This window comes from Xenopus tropicalis, chromosome 3, assembly GCF_000004195.4.
Source record: "Xenopus tropicalis strain Nigerian chromosome 3, UCB_Xtro_10.0, whole genome shotgun sequence".
Classification (NCBI taxonomy): Eukaryota; Metazoa; Chordata; class Amphibia; order Anura; family Pipidae; genus Xenopus; species Xenopus tropicalis.
Window position 1 is genome coordinate 120,535,213 of NC_030679.2, and position 18,587 is coordinate 120,553,799.

Consider the following 18,587-nt stretch of genomic DNA (forward strand, 5'->3'; position numbering starts at 1 on the left):
TTTAGTTTATAAAAATCGCACACTGCCTTTTTAATTCCCTATTCCAGCATCCACAAAAGAACTCCGTGCCTCAGTCGGATTTTTCCATGTCACTGTGCTGGCACCATCACTCAAAAGCAAGTTCAAGGCAAAATTAAGTGAATATAGAGAACATTTCATGGAATGTGATAACAAAAACATCCAGCCCCATCTGTTTATTTTCTCCATGACATTGAAAAAACAGATAATTGTTGCCACAGTACAACAGTATTAGAGGCTAATGGGGTGAATGTATGCTACCATGCACTTAAAATGAAATGACCTTGGTCTGCACGCTAGGCTTTGGAAAACTATGTAAAAAAGTATGTATCTAAAATGCTGGGAGATAAATGTGTGCACAAAGTAGCAATTCAGCCTGCAGACACATTTATTTCAAAGCACATTTTCATGGGTGCTTGTTGGTGTTTTCCCACCCGAGGCGCCAGATCTAAAGCCTCCCCCTCCCTTCTGTGCTTGAACCTGGACTGATAGTATAGAGTGCACAATTGCACTTTCCTGCGCTAGAAGAGTAGAGTTTCTGATTAAAAGGATTATCAGGGTGGCCTTTGCTGAACAAGAGCATTTAGAAAGTGGGATCTTTGAAACTTTTTACCTGGTCTTGGGCCATTATAAGTAGGTATTCATCTTATAATAAACCATGCAATCAAATACCGTAGGAAGACACCTAAAGCATTTCACGGTGTCTGGGCTTTGAACTGCCTAACATGCTGTGTTAATTTAATGCTGTTTGCTACCACTAACCACCCAGAAAACGTAAGCCTTGCTATTGTATGTGTCACCTCTTCGCAAGTAGATTATACCCTGCCAAAGAGATATTAATAGGTGTACAAAGTAGATTTAAATGAAGTGGCACCGGCGCTGGAGCAATTCCTATACAAGTCAGAGGACAAAGATGGCAATGCAAAAACATTGCCCTAGTCATATATATATATATATATATATATATATTGTACAGGTATATATCTTTACTTGTTTGTGCTTATTCTACACCAAACCACTAAATAAACACAAACCAGGACTGAGCAGATTAAATGTGTAAATGATCTCTTTGTTTCCCCATCTGTATAGTATCTCCTATGCTTATGCCTGTGCCCCTGCTCCATGCCTGTGAGTGTCCTCCGCTCCCAATTCACAGGTAAAAGTGAGACTGGGGAGGGGGACAACAAAAAAAATCGTGGGCAACAAAAAAATCGTGCGATAAATGCGTTTCGCAAATTTTTCTCTGTTTTGCGGATTTTCTTGCCGTTTTGCGAATTTTATGGCAAAGCGAAATGGGGCAGATTCACTCATCACTACTCAGGAAGAAATGCATCCCATTCTTTATTGGGGCCGTATTAAAGGAACAGTTCAATGTAAAAATGAAACTGGGTAAAATAGACAGACTGCGCAAAATAAAAAATATTTCTAATACAGTTAGTTAGGAAAAATGTAATCTACTCAGGCTTTAGTGACCAGATGTCTAACATAACAGCCAGAACACTACTTCCTGCTTTCAGCTCTCTAACTTCTTAGTTAGTCGATGACTTTAGGGGGGGCCACATGGGACATAACTGTTCAGTTAGTTTGTGAGCACGCAGGTCAGATTCAAATGCAAACTAACTGAACAGTTATGGCCCATATGCCCCCCCCCTCAAGTCACTGATTGGTTACTGACTGCTAACAGCTTAGAGAGCTGTAAAGCAAGAAGTAGAGTTCTGGCTATTATGTTAGACATCTGCCCACTCCAGCCTTTATAGATTACATTTTTGCCTAACTAACTATAATGAAAACATTTTTTATTTTGCGCAGTCTGTCTATTTTGCCCATTTTCATTTTTACACTGAACTGCTCCTTTAACACAGGTGCATGTAAGCACCAAACCCAGGTGCATTCTGGGATGCATTTCTTCCTTGCACTCGCCTGTGGTGGAATGCAAGGGACTGCCACCACAGAGGAGGGCAGAAAGAAAAACTGAGTATGAGCACTTCACTTCTTAACTATAGAGGAAGCATACAGAACGTCCTGTCAACCAGTCCACAGCCATGTAGGGGCAGGCAGAACAGCTGTATCCATAGCCTATAGCTTTGCAAGAGGAAGAGTTCATGCACTCAGCTTCTTTATAAAGAAACAGCACTTTACACCCACACACTGGTTTGTCTCTAATTGCTGAACGACTCTTAATTAGCTGAATATAAAAAAAAAATGATAAATGACCTTGAGTGTAATGTCACTTGGTAAAGCCTAGGGATATGTTTGATGACTGCAGTTACTGAGATACTAATGTGTCACATCCTCAGATGTTTCTTCTGGATACAACTGCATCTAAAGGCACCTGGATTAGAGGGAGCCTCTTTGCTAATTGTTTAGGGCTGTTTACAAACGATATTGCAGTTTTTAATGGGCTTTTATGCCCCGGTACCGCCTAAAAGGGTGTATTGCGAATGTGCTAATGTAACTAGGAATTGACTAAGTGACACCTTGTGAGCTGTTTTATGGTTATGAGCCTTTTTGCACATAAGACACGTTTTAATGAAAGTGAATTTTAAGTCACCATATGGGACATATCAGGATAAGATATGATGTCTTCTAACAGTACACAGGTTTTGGGAGCTCAAATTATTCAGCCGGAGGAAATAAATTTAAAAAGGGATGGTTAATTGGCTTTGCAATATATATATATACAGTATATAGAGAGAGCGAGAGAGAGAGAGAATCTTGAAACAGTATTCTGGCTCTAGTTTTCTCATTTATTGAATTACAAAAGATTATAATAAATTTGTAATCTCATTGTACTTGTATTTCTAAGCATTTGGATGGAATTATTTGTGCTCATTGTTCCTGGCAGGTTAACTCCAGGTTGTCTAGGTTAGGTTAGTCATATTATTGTGCGCCTTAATGGCCAAACAGTACCACAAACTTTCAACTAAACTGACATTGAGGATTTGACTAGGTCATTGTAGAACCTTCACCTTATTGTCCTTGAGCCTCTACAAGGTCCCTATAGCCTTGTGCTGTGGAACACTGTGCTACAAAAAGATGAACTTTCACCCAAGCTTCAGTCTTTTTGTCAATTGCAGTATTTCCATTTATTTAGCTGAATATGAGGTAGGCATTACTAGAAGGGACTATATAAAACCAAAATGGAAGTTGAATGGAAGAGTTGACTACACTGCAATGTGGGAATAGATTTTTAGATCATTTAGATGAGACCAAGGTAGACCTTTCTGCCCAAGTTGACTCCCCAGTATCTGTGTTTCTAAAAGTGCTTTAATCAATACATTTCAGCGATATTTCAGCTCCTGTTTGGGGTCTTTTTCAAGTTCTATATATATATTATATATATATATATACTGTATATCCTCATCCAATGTAACTGCTAACCCTTCTTGTGTATAGTTTATATGTACATGTTAACTTCTTTTGTTCCTCTCTATTCTGTAAAGCAATGTGTAAACTGATGGCGCTATATAAATAATAATAATTATATATATATATACCTGACCCTGGTAAGGTGCTGCCAGGGTTAGGTGGGTTTATAGGAAGAGGGTGAGACACAAAGGGAAAGATGTGAGCAAGGACAAGAGATAAGATGAAAGGGCTGCAAGCCTAATGGCATATTTCTGCCAGTGGTGGAAACATCCAATACCCCCTTCCCCTGTGCCTCCTGTCATTGATAGAAATGAAAGCCACCAGTCCCTGTTTGTGACAGGATGAGTATTTTTGAGCCTAATGATATCACACTGTTTGACATCTTTTTTTTTTTTCCAGTTAAATATCGGTATAGAAAATAATCTGCTTACAGTATAGGCATCATTTCCTATGGACAAATACAAAGAAAATAGTATTTGGACAAAACTCTCCATGAAAAAAGCTTCTGCTCATCCCTTTATGTGTGTAGCTAGTGAATTCAAATTCTAATAGAAAATATTGTTTATTTTCCCTTCACCATTTGATAAATACACCCCTTTGTGTGCAGTCACGGGTAAATGGTATTGCCCAAACCTTGGAAAGGGTTTTAAATAAACAATCCTGAAATTGACACACTTTTTTGTCGTATTACTGTTTCTAAAGAAAACTCCCCAGTTCAAAGAGACACTTCTCTTATTTCTGTGTGTGTGATAATTGCTCTGCGTTCTTTACTTTGAATAATTCACAGACTCAAACTGAAAGTTTGAGATATGGAAAAATAATACATTTTGCACAGATAACACCTATGTCAAAAAGTAGTTTATGTTTGTTTCAGGAGATGTCCCCTTTGTGGCCCAGTGTCACTCACAGTTTGCCGATTTTGGACTCCAGCCTGTCAACGAGAGTCATTATGCTTGCATGACAGTGACCTTTTGTAATTGTAATTGTGTTGTGATGTCAGGTTCTCTGTAGCTGTAATGTTAAGCAACACGTGTGATATCCTTTTCAAGCTTTGTTAACACCGACATTAAATTCTGTATGTGTCATCGGCTGCTGTATTTTCATTTTTAGCCAGAAGGAATGGAAAGCAGGGCATTGTGCTGCCACCACATGGGTTAAAACTATGGCCAACAATCATCAGGTTATTTATAGGTGTGTCACAGCTAGTGGTGATTTTACCTAATTAGGCAGTGGATTGTGGGACTTTATCCATTCAAGACCCAGTTGGAGACTGCACCTTGGGTGAGGGCCCCCCTAACTCACAATAAGGTTACAGATAAACATCCATGTATGGACATCGCTGTATCAGACACTTAGCTATAGCTCTAATAATATGTAGAACAGCAAATCCATCCTAATTGGCCTTCAGACAGAGCCTTTTTGCCATTGTTTTAAGCTAAGAGTGTTTGGTTTTAATGCTTTTTAGTAGCGATGAGCGAATCTTTCCCGTTTCGCTTCGCCACAAAATTCGCGATACAGCAAGAAAATTCACGAAATGGCACAAAATTAGCAAAACGCATTTGTCACGTGATTTTTTTGTCGCCCGCATCTTTTTTTGTGGCCGCAACCATGCCCAATTTTGACGCGACCATGCCCTTTTTTTGACGTGACTGCGTCCAATTTGACGTGTGACAAAAAAATTCTGCGCGACGAATTTTCACTGAAGTTTCGCAAAATAATTCGCCAAAATGGGGAAATTCACTGCAAATCCATGCCTGACGAAAATATTCGCTCATCACTACTTTTTAGCAAAACTGATGTTAAGTTGAACTGGGGATCATTGTTTTGCACAACTATACTGCCTTCTTCATTCAACATTCTTTGCTAGTTCCTAAAACTTCTATTTTCTACAACTGAACCTTTCAGTAATCCACTCTTGTAAGCCCTTTAAGCCAAGTTGTTCCTGCACTACAATGTCAGCATCCTCCTTGTAACGGCGAATGCTGAGAGCTATAGATCAGAAGCAGCAGGAGAGCCAAAGAATATCCATGAACTGCCTAGCCAAGGCAACATGCAGCTCTCTGTCCTTTGTAGAAAGACCCTACTTAATGATAACGATGATGATGATGGTGATGTTGTTGGAAAATGACCAACAGCAAGAGCTGGGTAAGCAGCAAGGTGCCTTCCAGACGGCTCATTTCAGTCTTCACTTGTTATTCTATTCTGTCCAAATCAGCGCACGGAAAATGAAACTAAACTCTTACTTTTGCATCTTTAAAATAATGGCAATTAGAAGTAAGCACCAACTGCCGTTTTACAGCAATTTGATCACCAACGAAGGTTACAGTGGGCAGTAAAAGAATCACAGTTTTTTCCAACATGAAAAGAGAAGCAAAAAAATTGCATGAAATGTCTTAAGGTAACATCAGTGCACAGCTGGTAAATTGTTAAGATAGCCCTCCGGTGTGCTTGAATCATATATGAGTATAATTGTTATGAGGGTCCCCTGTTGCAAAGCAGCATGGGATACCAGCAGTGAAATAGACACAGGTATTATGCAGCACGGAGCCGCAAAAGCTCTATGAAATGTATGGTAAAGGAACAGAGTGGTTTGTACATTTACCCACTGGCTCACCCATGTTAGAATTGTAACTGAGTAATATCTATATGTGTTAGTCATTTCACATTGTATCAGGCACTATCATATATTAGAATCTGAGGATAAATGCAAATAATAACCCTAGGAATAGGGTTTCTTTAATAATAGGGTTAAAACATGGTAAGTACCCTCCAATAAAATTAGCAAAATGATGATGGTGGTCTATAGACTAAATCACATGCTGGCGTCTATGCTGCAGTACGAGGCAATGGCTTATCTGTAGAAAGTAGATAATGAAAGCTCAGCAAGAAACAGTAGTAATATCAGAGACTGGGCTCACAGCATAGCTGGTAATGATTAGAGGATTACTAAGAGAAGACATTGGCTGGGTTTATAAAAGTTTGTCCCAAACCTATAGGCAGTAGCAGCAGATATGGCCTGGCTCCGGAGATGTTTGGACACAGCAGAGCTGATAGCAAACACACTTCTGTATCAAATAAAGCATTTTGTACAAATACATGATAAAAATAATTGGTAGGAAACACAATTGTATTCTATTGGCTAAAACACACCAACAAGTTCTCCTTATCTGAATGGTACAGGGATCTCAGAATTGCATTGGGTGTGGTACTTTTTAGATCGGTTTGTGCAGTTTCTTATTAAAGGAAATGCACTGCAATGCGAGCCCTGTTACAAGCACGGGTAAGTATGTCTTAAAACATTTACCAGGGGGGACAGAACAAAAAAACGGTGCAAAGCATAGTGTTTTTGCATGCAATTCACCTTTGCCCTTGTGTTTGCCTGTGCAATCCCCTCAACCCTCACTTTAAGATACAATTCTTTTTGGAATTGGCCACATGGCATCCACGCAAATAGCCCTTATTGGTGCTACAAGATAGTCCAACATTCTGGTATTTAGACCAGCCTTAGGCTGCTGTTAAGTACAGGGTTCCCTTCTTCAGGTGAGTAGTACTTTTTGCTTCCTGCGTTGGGCGCTCCATGAAATGTATAAATGTCACAAGGGCATGTTGCACGGCTCACTCACTGGCCCACCACCAAAACCTAGTTTTAAAACTGCTCCCCCACTTCCTCTTGCTCACCCAAATCCAATACTTCTCTGTGCACTGTTTCTACAATACCAGGGCTGGAGTTACGGAAGGCAATAGAGGCACATGCATAAGGCCCTAGTGCCTCCTACCAGTTGTATGACTATGCTGCCTACCCCTTGTTCAAGCCCTGGCACAATGATCTGCAACAAACCTTATGTGAAATGTGGACCCTTGGGATCAGTTCCATGCCCATTTGAACACACAGCAACTGTGCCTTGAACAACGGACATGGCAAATGGACAGCATTGTTTTGGTCTGTTTTGTCTTCTCTTAAAAGAATAACATATGTCTTGTTCAAAAGTATAATTTATTTTTCCTTTTATTGGCGCAAAAATGCTCTGCAGACTTGCGCAGAGATCCGTTTTGCCAAAGACACATTTCAACCTTATCTATAGGCTATAATGAAAGATTGCCCCCTACTGGCCACATTTTAATGGGTAGAAAATGATAATATGCTTTCTTAGTTTCTTACTCCATTTTTACTTTACTCCACCTCTTAATATAACCCCCTCAGTTATATGGGTTGCCTATTAGTGCAGTAGAGGGTGAGTGGGTGAGGGTGAGTGATCATTTCAATCACTGTGGCCTTAATAAAAAAGCATTTTGATACTGTAGTTTCAAAGCAGATGATGAAAGGGAGGTCGTTCTGCACAGCAGATTCATTCCTCGGCTCAGAGCCGTACGGAGTCAGAACACTCTCACAATTCACCCACTGCCAATGTGTCTAACACCCGGCTGAAAATTTACAAACCAATAAATCACCCACCATGGTAAACACTTTTTCACTTTCACCTTCCTATAATCCACTTACTGTTACCATTTAACTCTGCGCCACTGGGAGCAGCAAATGCTAGGTTGTTGTAGAAAAAGCTTTGAGGGGGATGAGACGTTAACCCCTTAGGCTACACAGAGTTAAGCAATAGATTAGAATGCCCTTTTGGAAACCCAACAGGCAACTTTGAGATTCCAGCATCAGTGAGAACTGCAATACTGTAATACACAGTGGGATTCTGGGATTTGTAGTCTTGTTGGGTTCAACAATATACATCTAGTGGCAAAAACACATTTAGGGGTTTTGAGTTTGCTGGAGATTTTTAGAGCCTGTAGTTCAGTAAAAGAGGGAAAAAAAAACCTGAAATTCAGCAGGTAGGTCCAATTGGCAACCCCCAGATGCAGCTGAACTACAGCTGACTGCATTAAACAACAGCAAAGGTTAAACCACACTACTTTTCTTCCCATAGGCACATGTATTAAGATTTTGAACATGAAAGCCCAGAAATGGGTCTCCCAAAGGCTGAACCTTTAACAGCCTAGAACTCCATGCATACTAGTCCATGCAGAGGGATCTAGTTTAGCTTGAGAACCTCCTCATAGGCAACACTAATATATATTGGCTGCTACTATACTTGGGGGTTCTGAGAAAGTCAGATCTAGTCCATATAATGAAATAACCCATGTACTGTATTATATATCTGGAACAGCTCAGGGTGTCGGTGCCAAGATGTGCCCATAAAAATGCAGTTAACAAGTTAAAGATAAAAGCATTACATCAAATTAAACTCAAATGACTAAATTGCTAATTCAATACATTAAACAAACAACCTGCCAACAACCCAGTGACATAGGCATCCTAATATGCAAGTCAGAGCTGATTACCTGCACATAATCCCCCCCTCCTGTAACATTGTATTCAATACATAGAAACTCAACAGTCAAGAAATGTTTAGCGCTAAATCATCAGGGACAAAAATCCTCTCTAAACCCATTACTGCAGGGTAGAATTTCCATTACTGCTAAATAACAAAATCCTGTTATTCCCCCCCCCCCCCCCCCCCCCATGCCTGGGTGTCCATTTGGCAGAAACACCAGCTCGTTTAATGTTCATGGGGGGAACATAATTGAATGGCGCTTAACACTCTCAAACAATTTCAATTTCTTTCAATTATTATATTGCTTCGAAACGTAGCAAACAGCAGTTGTGCTTTATGGAACATAAAGCAAACGGCATGTGAAAACTAGGAGAAATATTACAGTTAATTGAAAAAAAAAAAAAAAAGAACAAAAAAAGTCTTTTGATGACAAATGCTCCCATATTCAGGGGCAACTGACATTGATTTCCAGGACAGCCATCAATAAACCTTCTGCTAAATATTACTTCTAAGGCATGAGTCCATTGATCACACCAATCCAGAGTAAGCATTGCTATCCTACAAATATCCCTATTTTATGTCATTATTGTTCAATTTCTTTGGCCTAACAAAGTAATTCAAGTCTCTGGCAGAGGAACCATACTACAAATCTGTAATGATCATAATTATTATATCCTAGGCTGCAGTAACAGTGTTAATCATTTTATAAGTAAAGGGAACACAGCAAACCTTGGACCCTCATGGAACCCCCAAAAGCCTCAAGCAATTCTCGCCTATATATATTGCTTGGGGGAAAGGGAGCAAAGTTAATTATCTGCTAATTAGCAAAATCCCCAAACTATGACCTGTCAGCAGTCTTAAAAATAAACACTATTCCGTTTGAGTGCAGAAGGTTTCTACCCAACAACATTATATCATTAGGGTTGATGGCATTTCCCATGGGCAAAAGCCATGTGCTAGGCTCTGTTGGCATCTATGTCATTCCATGTCATGTATTTTATATATATTCTTTGAAAAATCTGATGCTGAAAGTCAATGCCCTTTAGTAACCTAGATCTGACAGGCAATGGGAGAATCTAGGGATGAATTTGGACATGTGAGCCAACAACATGGGACGTTTTTAGGGTGACAGTCCTCAAGGAGCAGGTTCTTTAGATGATCACTGGTGGGACAGAATGTGCCATCTACCAATTAATCCACACATGCTCTCCGTGAGGGTGGGCTACCATGCTGCACTGCTTGTGGGCCTTTAGGGCTACTATCTCAGGGAACCTTTCATTTCAGGAGTCATTAGCACTGACCCATATATTGGCTAAACCACTAATCACAACAAAGCATTAAAGCAAATGTAAACTTAGTACCTTCTGTGATCATTTGTATTTAAGGATGGGTATACATGTATATATAATACTAGCACACAGGCAGAATAACTCATTCATGACCCAATCCTAATGCTCTCGGAGTACGGGCTCACCATATTCATTTGTGCTGAATGAGGAGTGCATATTTTCCATATGCAATAGCGTAAATCCATTTGGAACTCTTCATTTAATAGAATTTAAGGACGTCCCTCCCTCACATTTACAAAGCTTGCAAGAGGCTTAATTGTTCCTGTGATTGCTAAAGAAATAGAAGGATGTTATTACACACGGAGCTTTCTATGATGTGTTTTCCGCCTACAGATTTTTGCTTCTTAAAACCATCTTTAACATGCAATGCACTACAGATGTTGCCAGTTATTTTTATCAGCTGAGTGGTTGTTAAGGTAGGATAACCACGGGAGAGTGTTAACTGTATATTTTTGAATGCCAGTTGCCTGGGTACCAGAGAAACATCTGTAAACTAAATCCTCTTTGATCTAAAGTCAGTAACATACTCCCCAAAAAAACTCTTCATTGACTTAGTTACTATGGGTACAGTGCAACATGCTGGTGCTCAAAATTGCACCTACCCATATTGCATTGCAATTTGTACCCTCTAGCTTCTGCCAAATTAAAAATATGACACAAGGTAAATACAGCAGTGCTCATTGGGAGCCCTGTACTTAATTACCACTATCTATAGGGGTTAAGTGCAGGGATCTATTTTGTCTTGAACTATGTGTCTATCTTATGGTGCACAAGTGGAGGTTTTATGGCTGGACCACATGCCTGACCGTTTGGTTTAAGTTGCCCCTTACAGAGCTCAATTCAGTGGTCACTACAAAGGGGACAGGAGCATTGTGGGCAGCAAAAATAGCAGTTTAGCAAACAAGCCATAAAATCTTTATATGTAATGGGATAATTATGGGAAGAAGAAGGAAGAGCATTCTATACAGGATAGATGAGAGTTCTCAGAGAAACACTTATTTATTTGGAGGGCCTTCAGGCACAATGTCTTGGTTATTATTATATAGTACCATGTTACCTTATCATTGAGATCGGTCTCTGCACTACATCGTAAAGCAAGTTTCTTTGCAGCACAAAGATGAATTAACGTGCCCATTTCTAGGAAACATACTACTGCATAACCAACCAATGACTAAAATGGAAGAGACAAATACAGCTGCAGCAGTCGGCAAGCCACCCAGACAAGCAGAGAACCGACGGCAGCCAGAGACACACACATGTTAAAAGCTTTTATGTTATGCATAATGGATTTGTCATCACTTTCCCATCAGTGTTGTGCTCCTTCTTTGTTGCTTTGTCAGAGCTAACTGTTGCACTAGGTGCTTCTCCATGGAATAACACACCATTGAAATGGCTGGTCATCGTGATTTTACATACTTTTGATTTCTAAGCATTTTTTTAAAATAAAGACTCTTTCTGAGTTAATATTAGGTATATATAGTACTCAGAGGGCCATGGCACAGGTCCCACACGGGATACTCTTGAGTGCCAAATTTAAATACATACTACATCTCTGGCAATATAAACTAAGATCTATCAATGCTAACCATGTGTGTTCTACTTACCCACAGGAAACTGTTTTACTGGGTATTTTGAAGCGGATTTTTAACCAGACAATATGTGTGGCATCATGCAATTGGTGAATCACATATAAGTGGTTTCATATATATATATATATATATATATAGACTACAGTATGTTGTACATGCAGAACTGCCCCCTTTTCCTTTACCTCTTGCATATGCCTCTACAGTAATGTCATATAAATCTCTGCCAAACCGAAACCAATGTCTTTCTTTCATAGTCAGAAATTACAGACCCGATTACAGTTCACTGAGCGCCATTCAAACCTTGGCACTTTAACTCAATGTTACGGGAGTGTAGGGTTATAGCTCAAGCAATAGCTTTCGAACATGACCATGGAACAAGCACAACAGTTTAGCCAGTCCTCCGTTCTACCCCCACAATGTCACATGAAACTCGGATCACATCCTCTTGGCACCTCATGCAAACAATTCAATTTACAATATCTACCCACACATGTTTCACACAAATTGAACTACTGGAGCCTGCAACTCATTAGCCTCAAGTTCATATGTGAATAGTTTAATACCAATTACCATATAAAGCACTACCTTATTGCCCTGACTTCTTACTGCGGAAGTGGCTGTGGTGAAATTAGATTAGGAGCTAGATACACCGCGGCAAGGAGACGGCATAGCTAGTGTCTTTAACCCTTTCCCTCATGCATCAGCGAGGTTTTGCAATAAAATGGTTAATGTGCAAAAGAAAAAAGAAAGGGGCAGCCAGGGAACAATAATAGACAACACATGCATTTAAATAACATTCTATTGAGTGTGTGTGAAGGATTTATTTAACTTTTGCAGCCACATATATTTCAGAATATGTTCATTTCCCAGCCTCAATGTATTGTGGTTAAACACACAGTTATAGGAGCGTGTTGTCACTGTATTTATAAGCATGGAAAGGTTTTGCCAGCTATATATAGAAGCATGCCTCCATATGGATAGATCCAGGTTATAGATTGTGCCACAGCTGCATAACAAGTGAGATGGAGCCAAGGCACATTTAAAACAGGTGTGTCCTCTGAGACAGATACACTCACATGTCCCTATTGCACATAAACACATATTATAGTTACACCTGCTCCTGTTCCCCGCACCTGTCCTCATTACTCAAATATACACAAGCAGAGGATATAGATGCCAACCTGTACCTTTTTGTGCAGCTTCTGCCTGGCTGAATCGTGAAATAATCAGCAAAGTCAAATGCAGCAGGAACAGCCCAAATTGTGTCTCCATTCTCCTCATTAAGCTAAATGAGTACTCTCGCAGCCTCTTCAGTCAACAAAAATATTTTCCTTTATAGTGTTTGTTCCTCCCAAAAAAAGGGTGAGAGCCCCAACCTTGGATGATTTCCCCTGTTGGTCAGAGTACTTGGGATACTGACTGCGGTTTATATGTTGTACTGCCACGTTGTACTTTTCTGTGGATCCTCTGCGTTCACCCACTGCACATAAACTGCTCATTCAGCCGTAGCATTCTCCATGTGTGCAGGATAGACATCGGTTAGGATCTGTCCTTATTGGGTTAAGATGAATTGCTCTATAAGTGTTATTTTGTGGGCTGGTCTAGAGCTGGTTATGGTTTTTTATGCCATTGGCAACAGCGTTGTGTCTCTTGAGATTGTTCACTGCTCCATACTCTTGCTTTTTTCTGCATTCTCTGGGCACCTCACTCTCTGCAGTAGATGCTATTTGATCCAGTTCATTCTGTCTTCAAAAGCGGCAAGTTCTGCTGTCCTGGCAGACTTTGGGTTTAGTAGTTCCAGTGCTTGCATTCACCCTTGTTTTGTTCACTTCTTCACTACATTCATGTTTGGCTGCTAGTTCTCTCCTGAACTGTAAGTGCTTGCTTCTTCTTTTTTCCTGATGTTTGTTAGTCTTTGAGTTGATATACGGTCTGCTCAGTTCTTACATTTCATTCTCTGTATTACATATTCTGCTGCATTTAGTCTCACTTGTCTATGTGCTACTTTAAATACCCTCCTCCTTTGGTTTGATGAAGCTTTGGCTTATTCAGCGCTTGCAGCTTAATCTGCCTCTGTCTCCCTTCCTTTCCCTTAGCAGTATTGCCAGCGTTCAGCATCCTCATCCCCAGACCACAAGATGCTGCTGAATTATTCATGAGCTACACTGTCTCAGCAGCCAATGGACACACAAAAGAGTAGGTAGGAGGTGCGGCTTGAGGCACTGCCCCTGTCTACGAAATGGATTGTGTGCCTTTCCTGTCTGACTTCTGACAGTGCCTGGAGAAAGCTGAGTTGGAAGGAGATAAACACAACACAGTTGTGTTGTATGAAAACAATATGTGTGTGTGTGTGTGTGTGTGTGTGTGTGTGCATGTGTGTGTGTGCATGTGTGTGTGTGTGTGTGTTTATTTTAGTGTAATTTATAATAGTAATAATAAGACATACATTTTCCCCTAACTACATACAGTGAAATAATGCCTACCAGAAATCCACATTTTGTTTAGAGTTCTACATAATGTAGGTGTTTAATAATTGTTAATTGCATAACTCACTTATACAAGCTCACATGCTTCATTAGAATTTAAAATAAATATTTAGTTCTCAACCAATAAGCAGTAATAGTCATTGTGTTTTGATCAGTGTCCCAGTGGTATAACAGGAGAACTGTACTGAGTTCTGTATCACCCAAAACTGCTTGAGAATTAGGACTCCCATTTTTTGGACTGGTATAAAAAAGGCTGTCATTGCCAGTAGGGACAGTAGGTATCAGATGCAATGTTATTAATCAGAAATGCCATGCTAAGAGCTCTCCAGATGAACAGCATGGATCTATTATTGAAAGCTGACATGCTCAGATATGCTTGCCTCTCTAGGAGCGGTGCAGTGCTAAAACAGCAATTCATCTCTTGGAGCTGCCCAGTGCTAAAAAAAACAGTGCATCTCTAGGAGTTGTCAAATCCTAAACAACAATGCATCTGTAGGAGCTGTCCAGTGCTGAAACAACAATGCATCAATGCATCTCTAGGAGCTGTCAAATCCTAAACAACAATGCATCTCTTGGAGCTGCCCAGTGCTGAAACAACAGTGCATCTCTAGGAGTTGCCCAGTGCTGAAACAGCAATGCATCTCTAGGAGCTGTCCAGCTCTGAAACAGCAATGCATCTCTAGGAGCTGCCCAGTGCTGAAACAACAACAATGCATCTCTAGGAGCTGCCCAGTGCTGAAACAACAATGCATCTCTAGGAGCTGCCCAGTGCTGAAACAACAACAATGCATCTCTAGGAGCTGTCCAGTGCTGAAACAACAATGCATCTCTAAGAGCTGCCCAGTGCTGAAACAACAATGCATCTCTAGGAGCTGTCCAGTGCTGAAACAACAACAATGCATCTCTAAGAGCTGCCCAGTGCTGAAACAACAATGCATCTCTAAGAGCTGTCCAGTGCTGAAACAACAATGCATCTCTAGGAGCTGCCCAGTGCTGAAACAACAATGCATCTCTAGGAGCTGTCCAGTGCTGAAACAACAATGCATCTCTAGGAGCTGCCCAGTGCTGAAACAACAATGCATCTCTAGGAGCTTTCCAGCTCTGAAACAGCAATGCATCTCTAGGAGCTGTCCAGTGCTGAAACAACAACAATGCATCTCTGGGAGCTGCCCAGTGCTGAAACAACAACAATGCATCTCTAAGAGCTGCCCAGTGCTGAAACAACAATGCATCTCTAGGAGCTGTCCAGCTCTGAAACAGCAATGCATCTCTAGGAGCTGCCCAGTGCTGAAACAACAATGCATCTCTAGGAGCTTTCCAGCTCTGAAACAGCAATGCATCTCTAGGAGCTGTCCAGTGCTGAAACAACAACAATGCATCTCTAAGAGCTGCCCAGTGCTGAAACAACAATGCATCTCTAGGAGCTGTCCAGCTCTGAAACAGCAATGCATCTCTAGGAGCTGTCCAGTGCTGAAACAACAATGCATCTCTAGGAGCTGCCCAGTGCTGAAACAACAATGCATCTCTGGGAGCTGTCCAGTTCTAAAACAACAACAATGCATTTCCAGGAGCTGCCCAGTGCTGAAACAACAATGCATCTCTAGGAGCGCTCCAGCTCTAAAACAACAACAATGCATTTCCAGGAGCTGTCCAGTGCTGAAACAACAACAATGCATCTCTAAGAGCTGCCCAGTGCTGAAACAACAATGCATCTCTAGGAGCTGCCCAGTGCTGAAACAACAATGCATCTCTAGGAGCTGTCCAGTGCTGAAACAACAATGCATCTCTAATAGCTGCCCAGTGCCAACAACAATGCATCTCTAAGAGCTGCCCAGTGCCAACAACAATGCATTTCCAGGAGCTGCCCAGTGCTGAAACAACAATTTATCTCTAGGAGCGCTCCAGTTCTAAAACAACAACAATGCATTTCCAGGAGCTGCCCAGTGCTGAAACAACAATGCATCTCTAAGAGCTGTCCAGTTCTAAAACAACAACAATGCATTTCCAGGAGCTGCCCAGTGCTGAAACAACAATGCATCTCTAAGAGCTGCCCAGTGCTGAAACAACAATGCATCTCTAGGAGCTGTCCAGTGCTGAAACAACAATGCATCTCTAAGAGCTGTCCAGTTCTAAAACAACAACAATGCATTTCCAGGAGCTGCCCAGTGCTGAAACAACAATGCATCTCTAAGAGCTTTCCAGTTCTAAAACAACAACAATGCATCTCTAGGAGCTGTCCAGTGCTGAAACAACAATGCATCTCTAAGAGCTGTCCAGTTCTAAAACAACAACAATGCATTTCCAGGAGCTGCCCAGTGCTGAAACAACAATGCATCTCTAAGAGCTGTCCAGTTCTAAAACAACAACAATGCATTTCCAGGAGCTGCCCAGTGCTGAAACAACAATGCATCTCTAAGAGCTTTCCAGTTCTAAAACAACAACAATGCATCTCTAGGAGCTGCCCAGTGCTGAAACAACAATGCATCTCTAGGAGCTGTCCAGTTCTAAAACAACAACAATGCATCTCTAGGAGCTGCCCAGTGCTGAAACAACCATGCATATTCAGGAGCTGCCCAGTGCTGAAACAGCAATGCATCTCTAGGAGCTCCCCAATCCTAAACAATAACACACCTCTAGGAGCTGCCCAGTGCTGAAAAACAAATGCATATTGGGGAGCTGTTCAGTGCTGACAATAAGCAATATTTCTTAGTAGCCGTTGCTTAAATAAATGCATTTCTGTGGCGTGGTCTGGTGATGATATGTAAACGTTGCAACTGCAGAGAAAATGCTGTCATTAGCTTCAGAGATACTGTACAAGCATTGTTTACCTGAAAATATCTGCAATATAATAAAGGTAAAGTAAAGTTCTGCATTATTTGCTGTGAATTAATGGTGATGTGATTACATAACAAACTGCTACAGAAAATGATTTAGCAACTGTATGTCTTGAAAATAGTCTGACCTTATTAAGAGGGGAAAAGTATATTTGATTATCTCAAAAGACCCACAAAGAATAAAGCAGGGCGGTAGTGAATTTTTGTGCCTAAATGTGTATACCACTAGTCTATTTTATTAATGCAGGGAAAATTCTTAAATTCGATGGATTAACCTGCATAGACTTGCTTCCATCAAAGCATGGGGTGATGGGAATACTCTGCCCTATGTGCATAGATAACTGTTATAAATAATTCCTTAAACTGATTCATCTCATTAGGATCAATTTGCATTGTTCTCTAGTGTTACACATGTAATGCATGTATTTTCTTTCATTGCCTGTTGTTAAAATGTGTGAGATTTGACAAAAAACAACAGCTGGGCATGGTGTATATACTTGGCAGCAACAGACTAGCCTCTGCCTGCATTGTATGTAGGAAACCTCAGGCTTTGATGTATTTTTGATTTTAGCAGTAGGGGGCATATGCTGTATGTTAATAGCTTTAAAGAACATTACATGATGTGTGTTAGGAAAAGATAAAGTAGAATTACAGAAGCAGTTTGCTTGCTTTAAAACAAATAACTGTATGCCTGTGCCGTTAATAAATCTTTCAGCGTCAACGCGGCTAATAATGATGCCAATACATTGGCTATTTTCCAAAATATGCCTGCTGCTCAAAGAAGGAATCTAGATCAATGTAAGCTTTTGTTTGCAAAGGTTGACTCTGTGACAATTGACAATCAATTGAAGCAGGCATATATTTACCCATAATAACATTCTTGATCCTTATTTAATAAGGTTTTTTTCCTAATTCAGTATACTTTTACATTATAATGTTTTTATGGTAACCACAATGACTCACTGTTTCTGTTATTTTAACCTGGGAGTATATCAGCTCAGAGAATTCAAGACTCCATGTTTACCTATATAAAATATATATATATACATACACAAAGAAATATACATACATACACATATATATATATATATATATACAGGTATGGGACCTGTTATCCAGAATGCTCAGGACCTGGGGTTTTCTGGATAAGGGATCTTTCCGTAATTTGGATCTCCACAATTTAAGTCTGATAAAAATAATTTAAATACTGAATAAACCCAATAGGCTTGGTTTGCCTCCAATAAGGACTAATTCTATCTTAGATGGGATCAAGTACAGGTTTTATTATTACAGAGAAAAAGGAAATCATTTTTAAAAATTAGAATTATTTGCTTATAAAGGAGTCTATGGGAGACGGGCTTTCCATAATTCAGAACTTTCTGGATAACGGGTTTCCAGATAAGGGATCCCATACCTATATATATATATATATATACAGTATATATACAGTATATATATTCACACAAATACACCACTTTAAAAAAGTGTCTGATTGCATGTGTCTTATTTATTTTAACCATTTAATGCACAAATGTAGGCAAATACAATCTGATCTTTCAGAAAGTTCTTTCAGAAATGTGTCTTAAGGGTATTAAGAACTTTATTT

The 18,587-nt window shown here is 40.1% G+C and overlaps 1 protein-coding gene across 3 annotated transcripts in view; it reads right to left on the bottom strand.

Moving 5' to 3' along the window:
* The window catches only part of unc5d (unc-5 netrin receptor D), a 365,567-nt gene extending 351,816 nt beyond the window's left edge, over window positions 1–13,751 (bottom strand). For all 3 annotated transcript variants that reach the window (XM_031899262.1, XM_031899263.1, XM_002932956.4), the window contains exon 1: window positions 12,849–13,751. In XM_031899262.1, coding sequence (XP_031755122.1) covers window positions 12,849–12,942 — 94 coding nt within the window. In that variant the 5' untranslated portion in view covers window positions 12,943–13,751. The remainder of the gene's footprint in view (window positions 1–12,848) is intronic.
* Window positions 13,752–18,587: the final 4,836 nt, after the last annotated feature.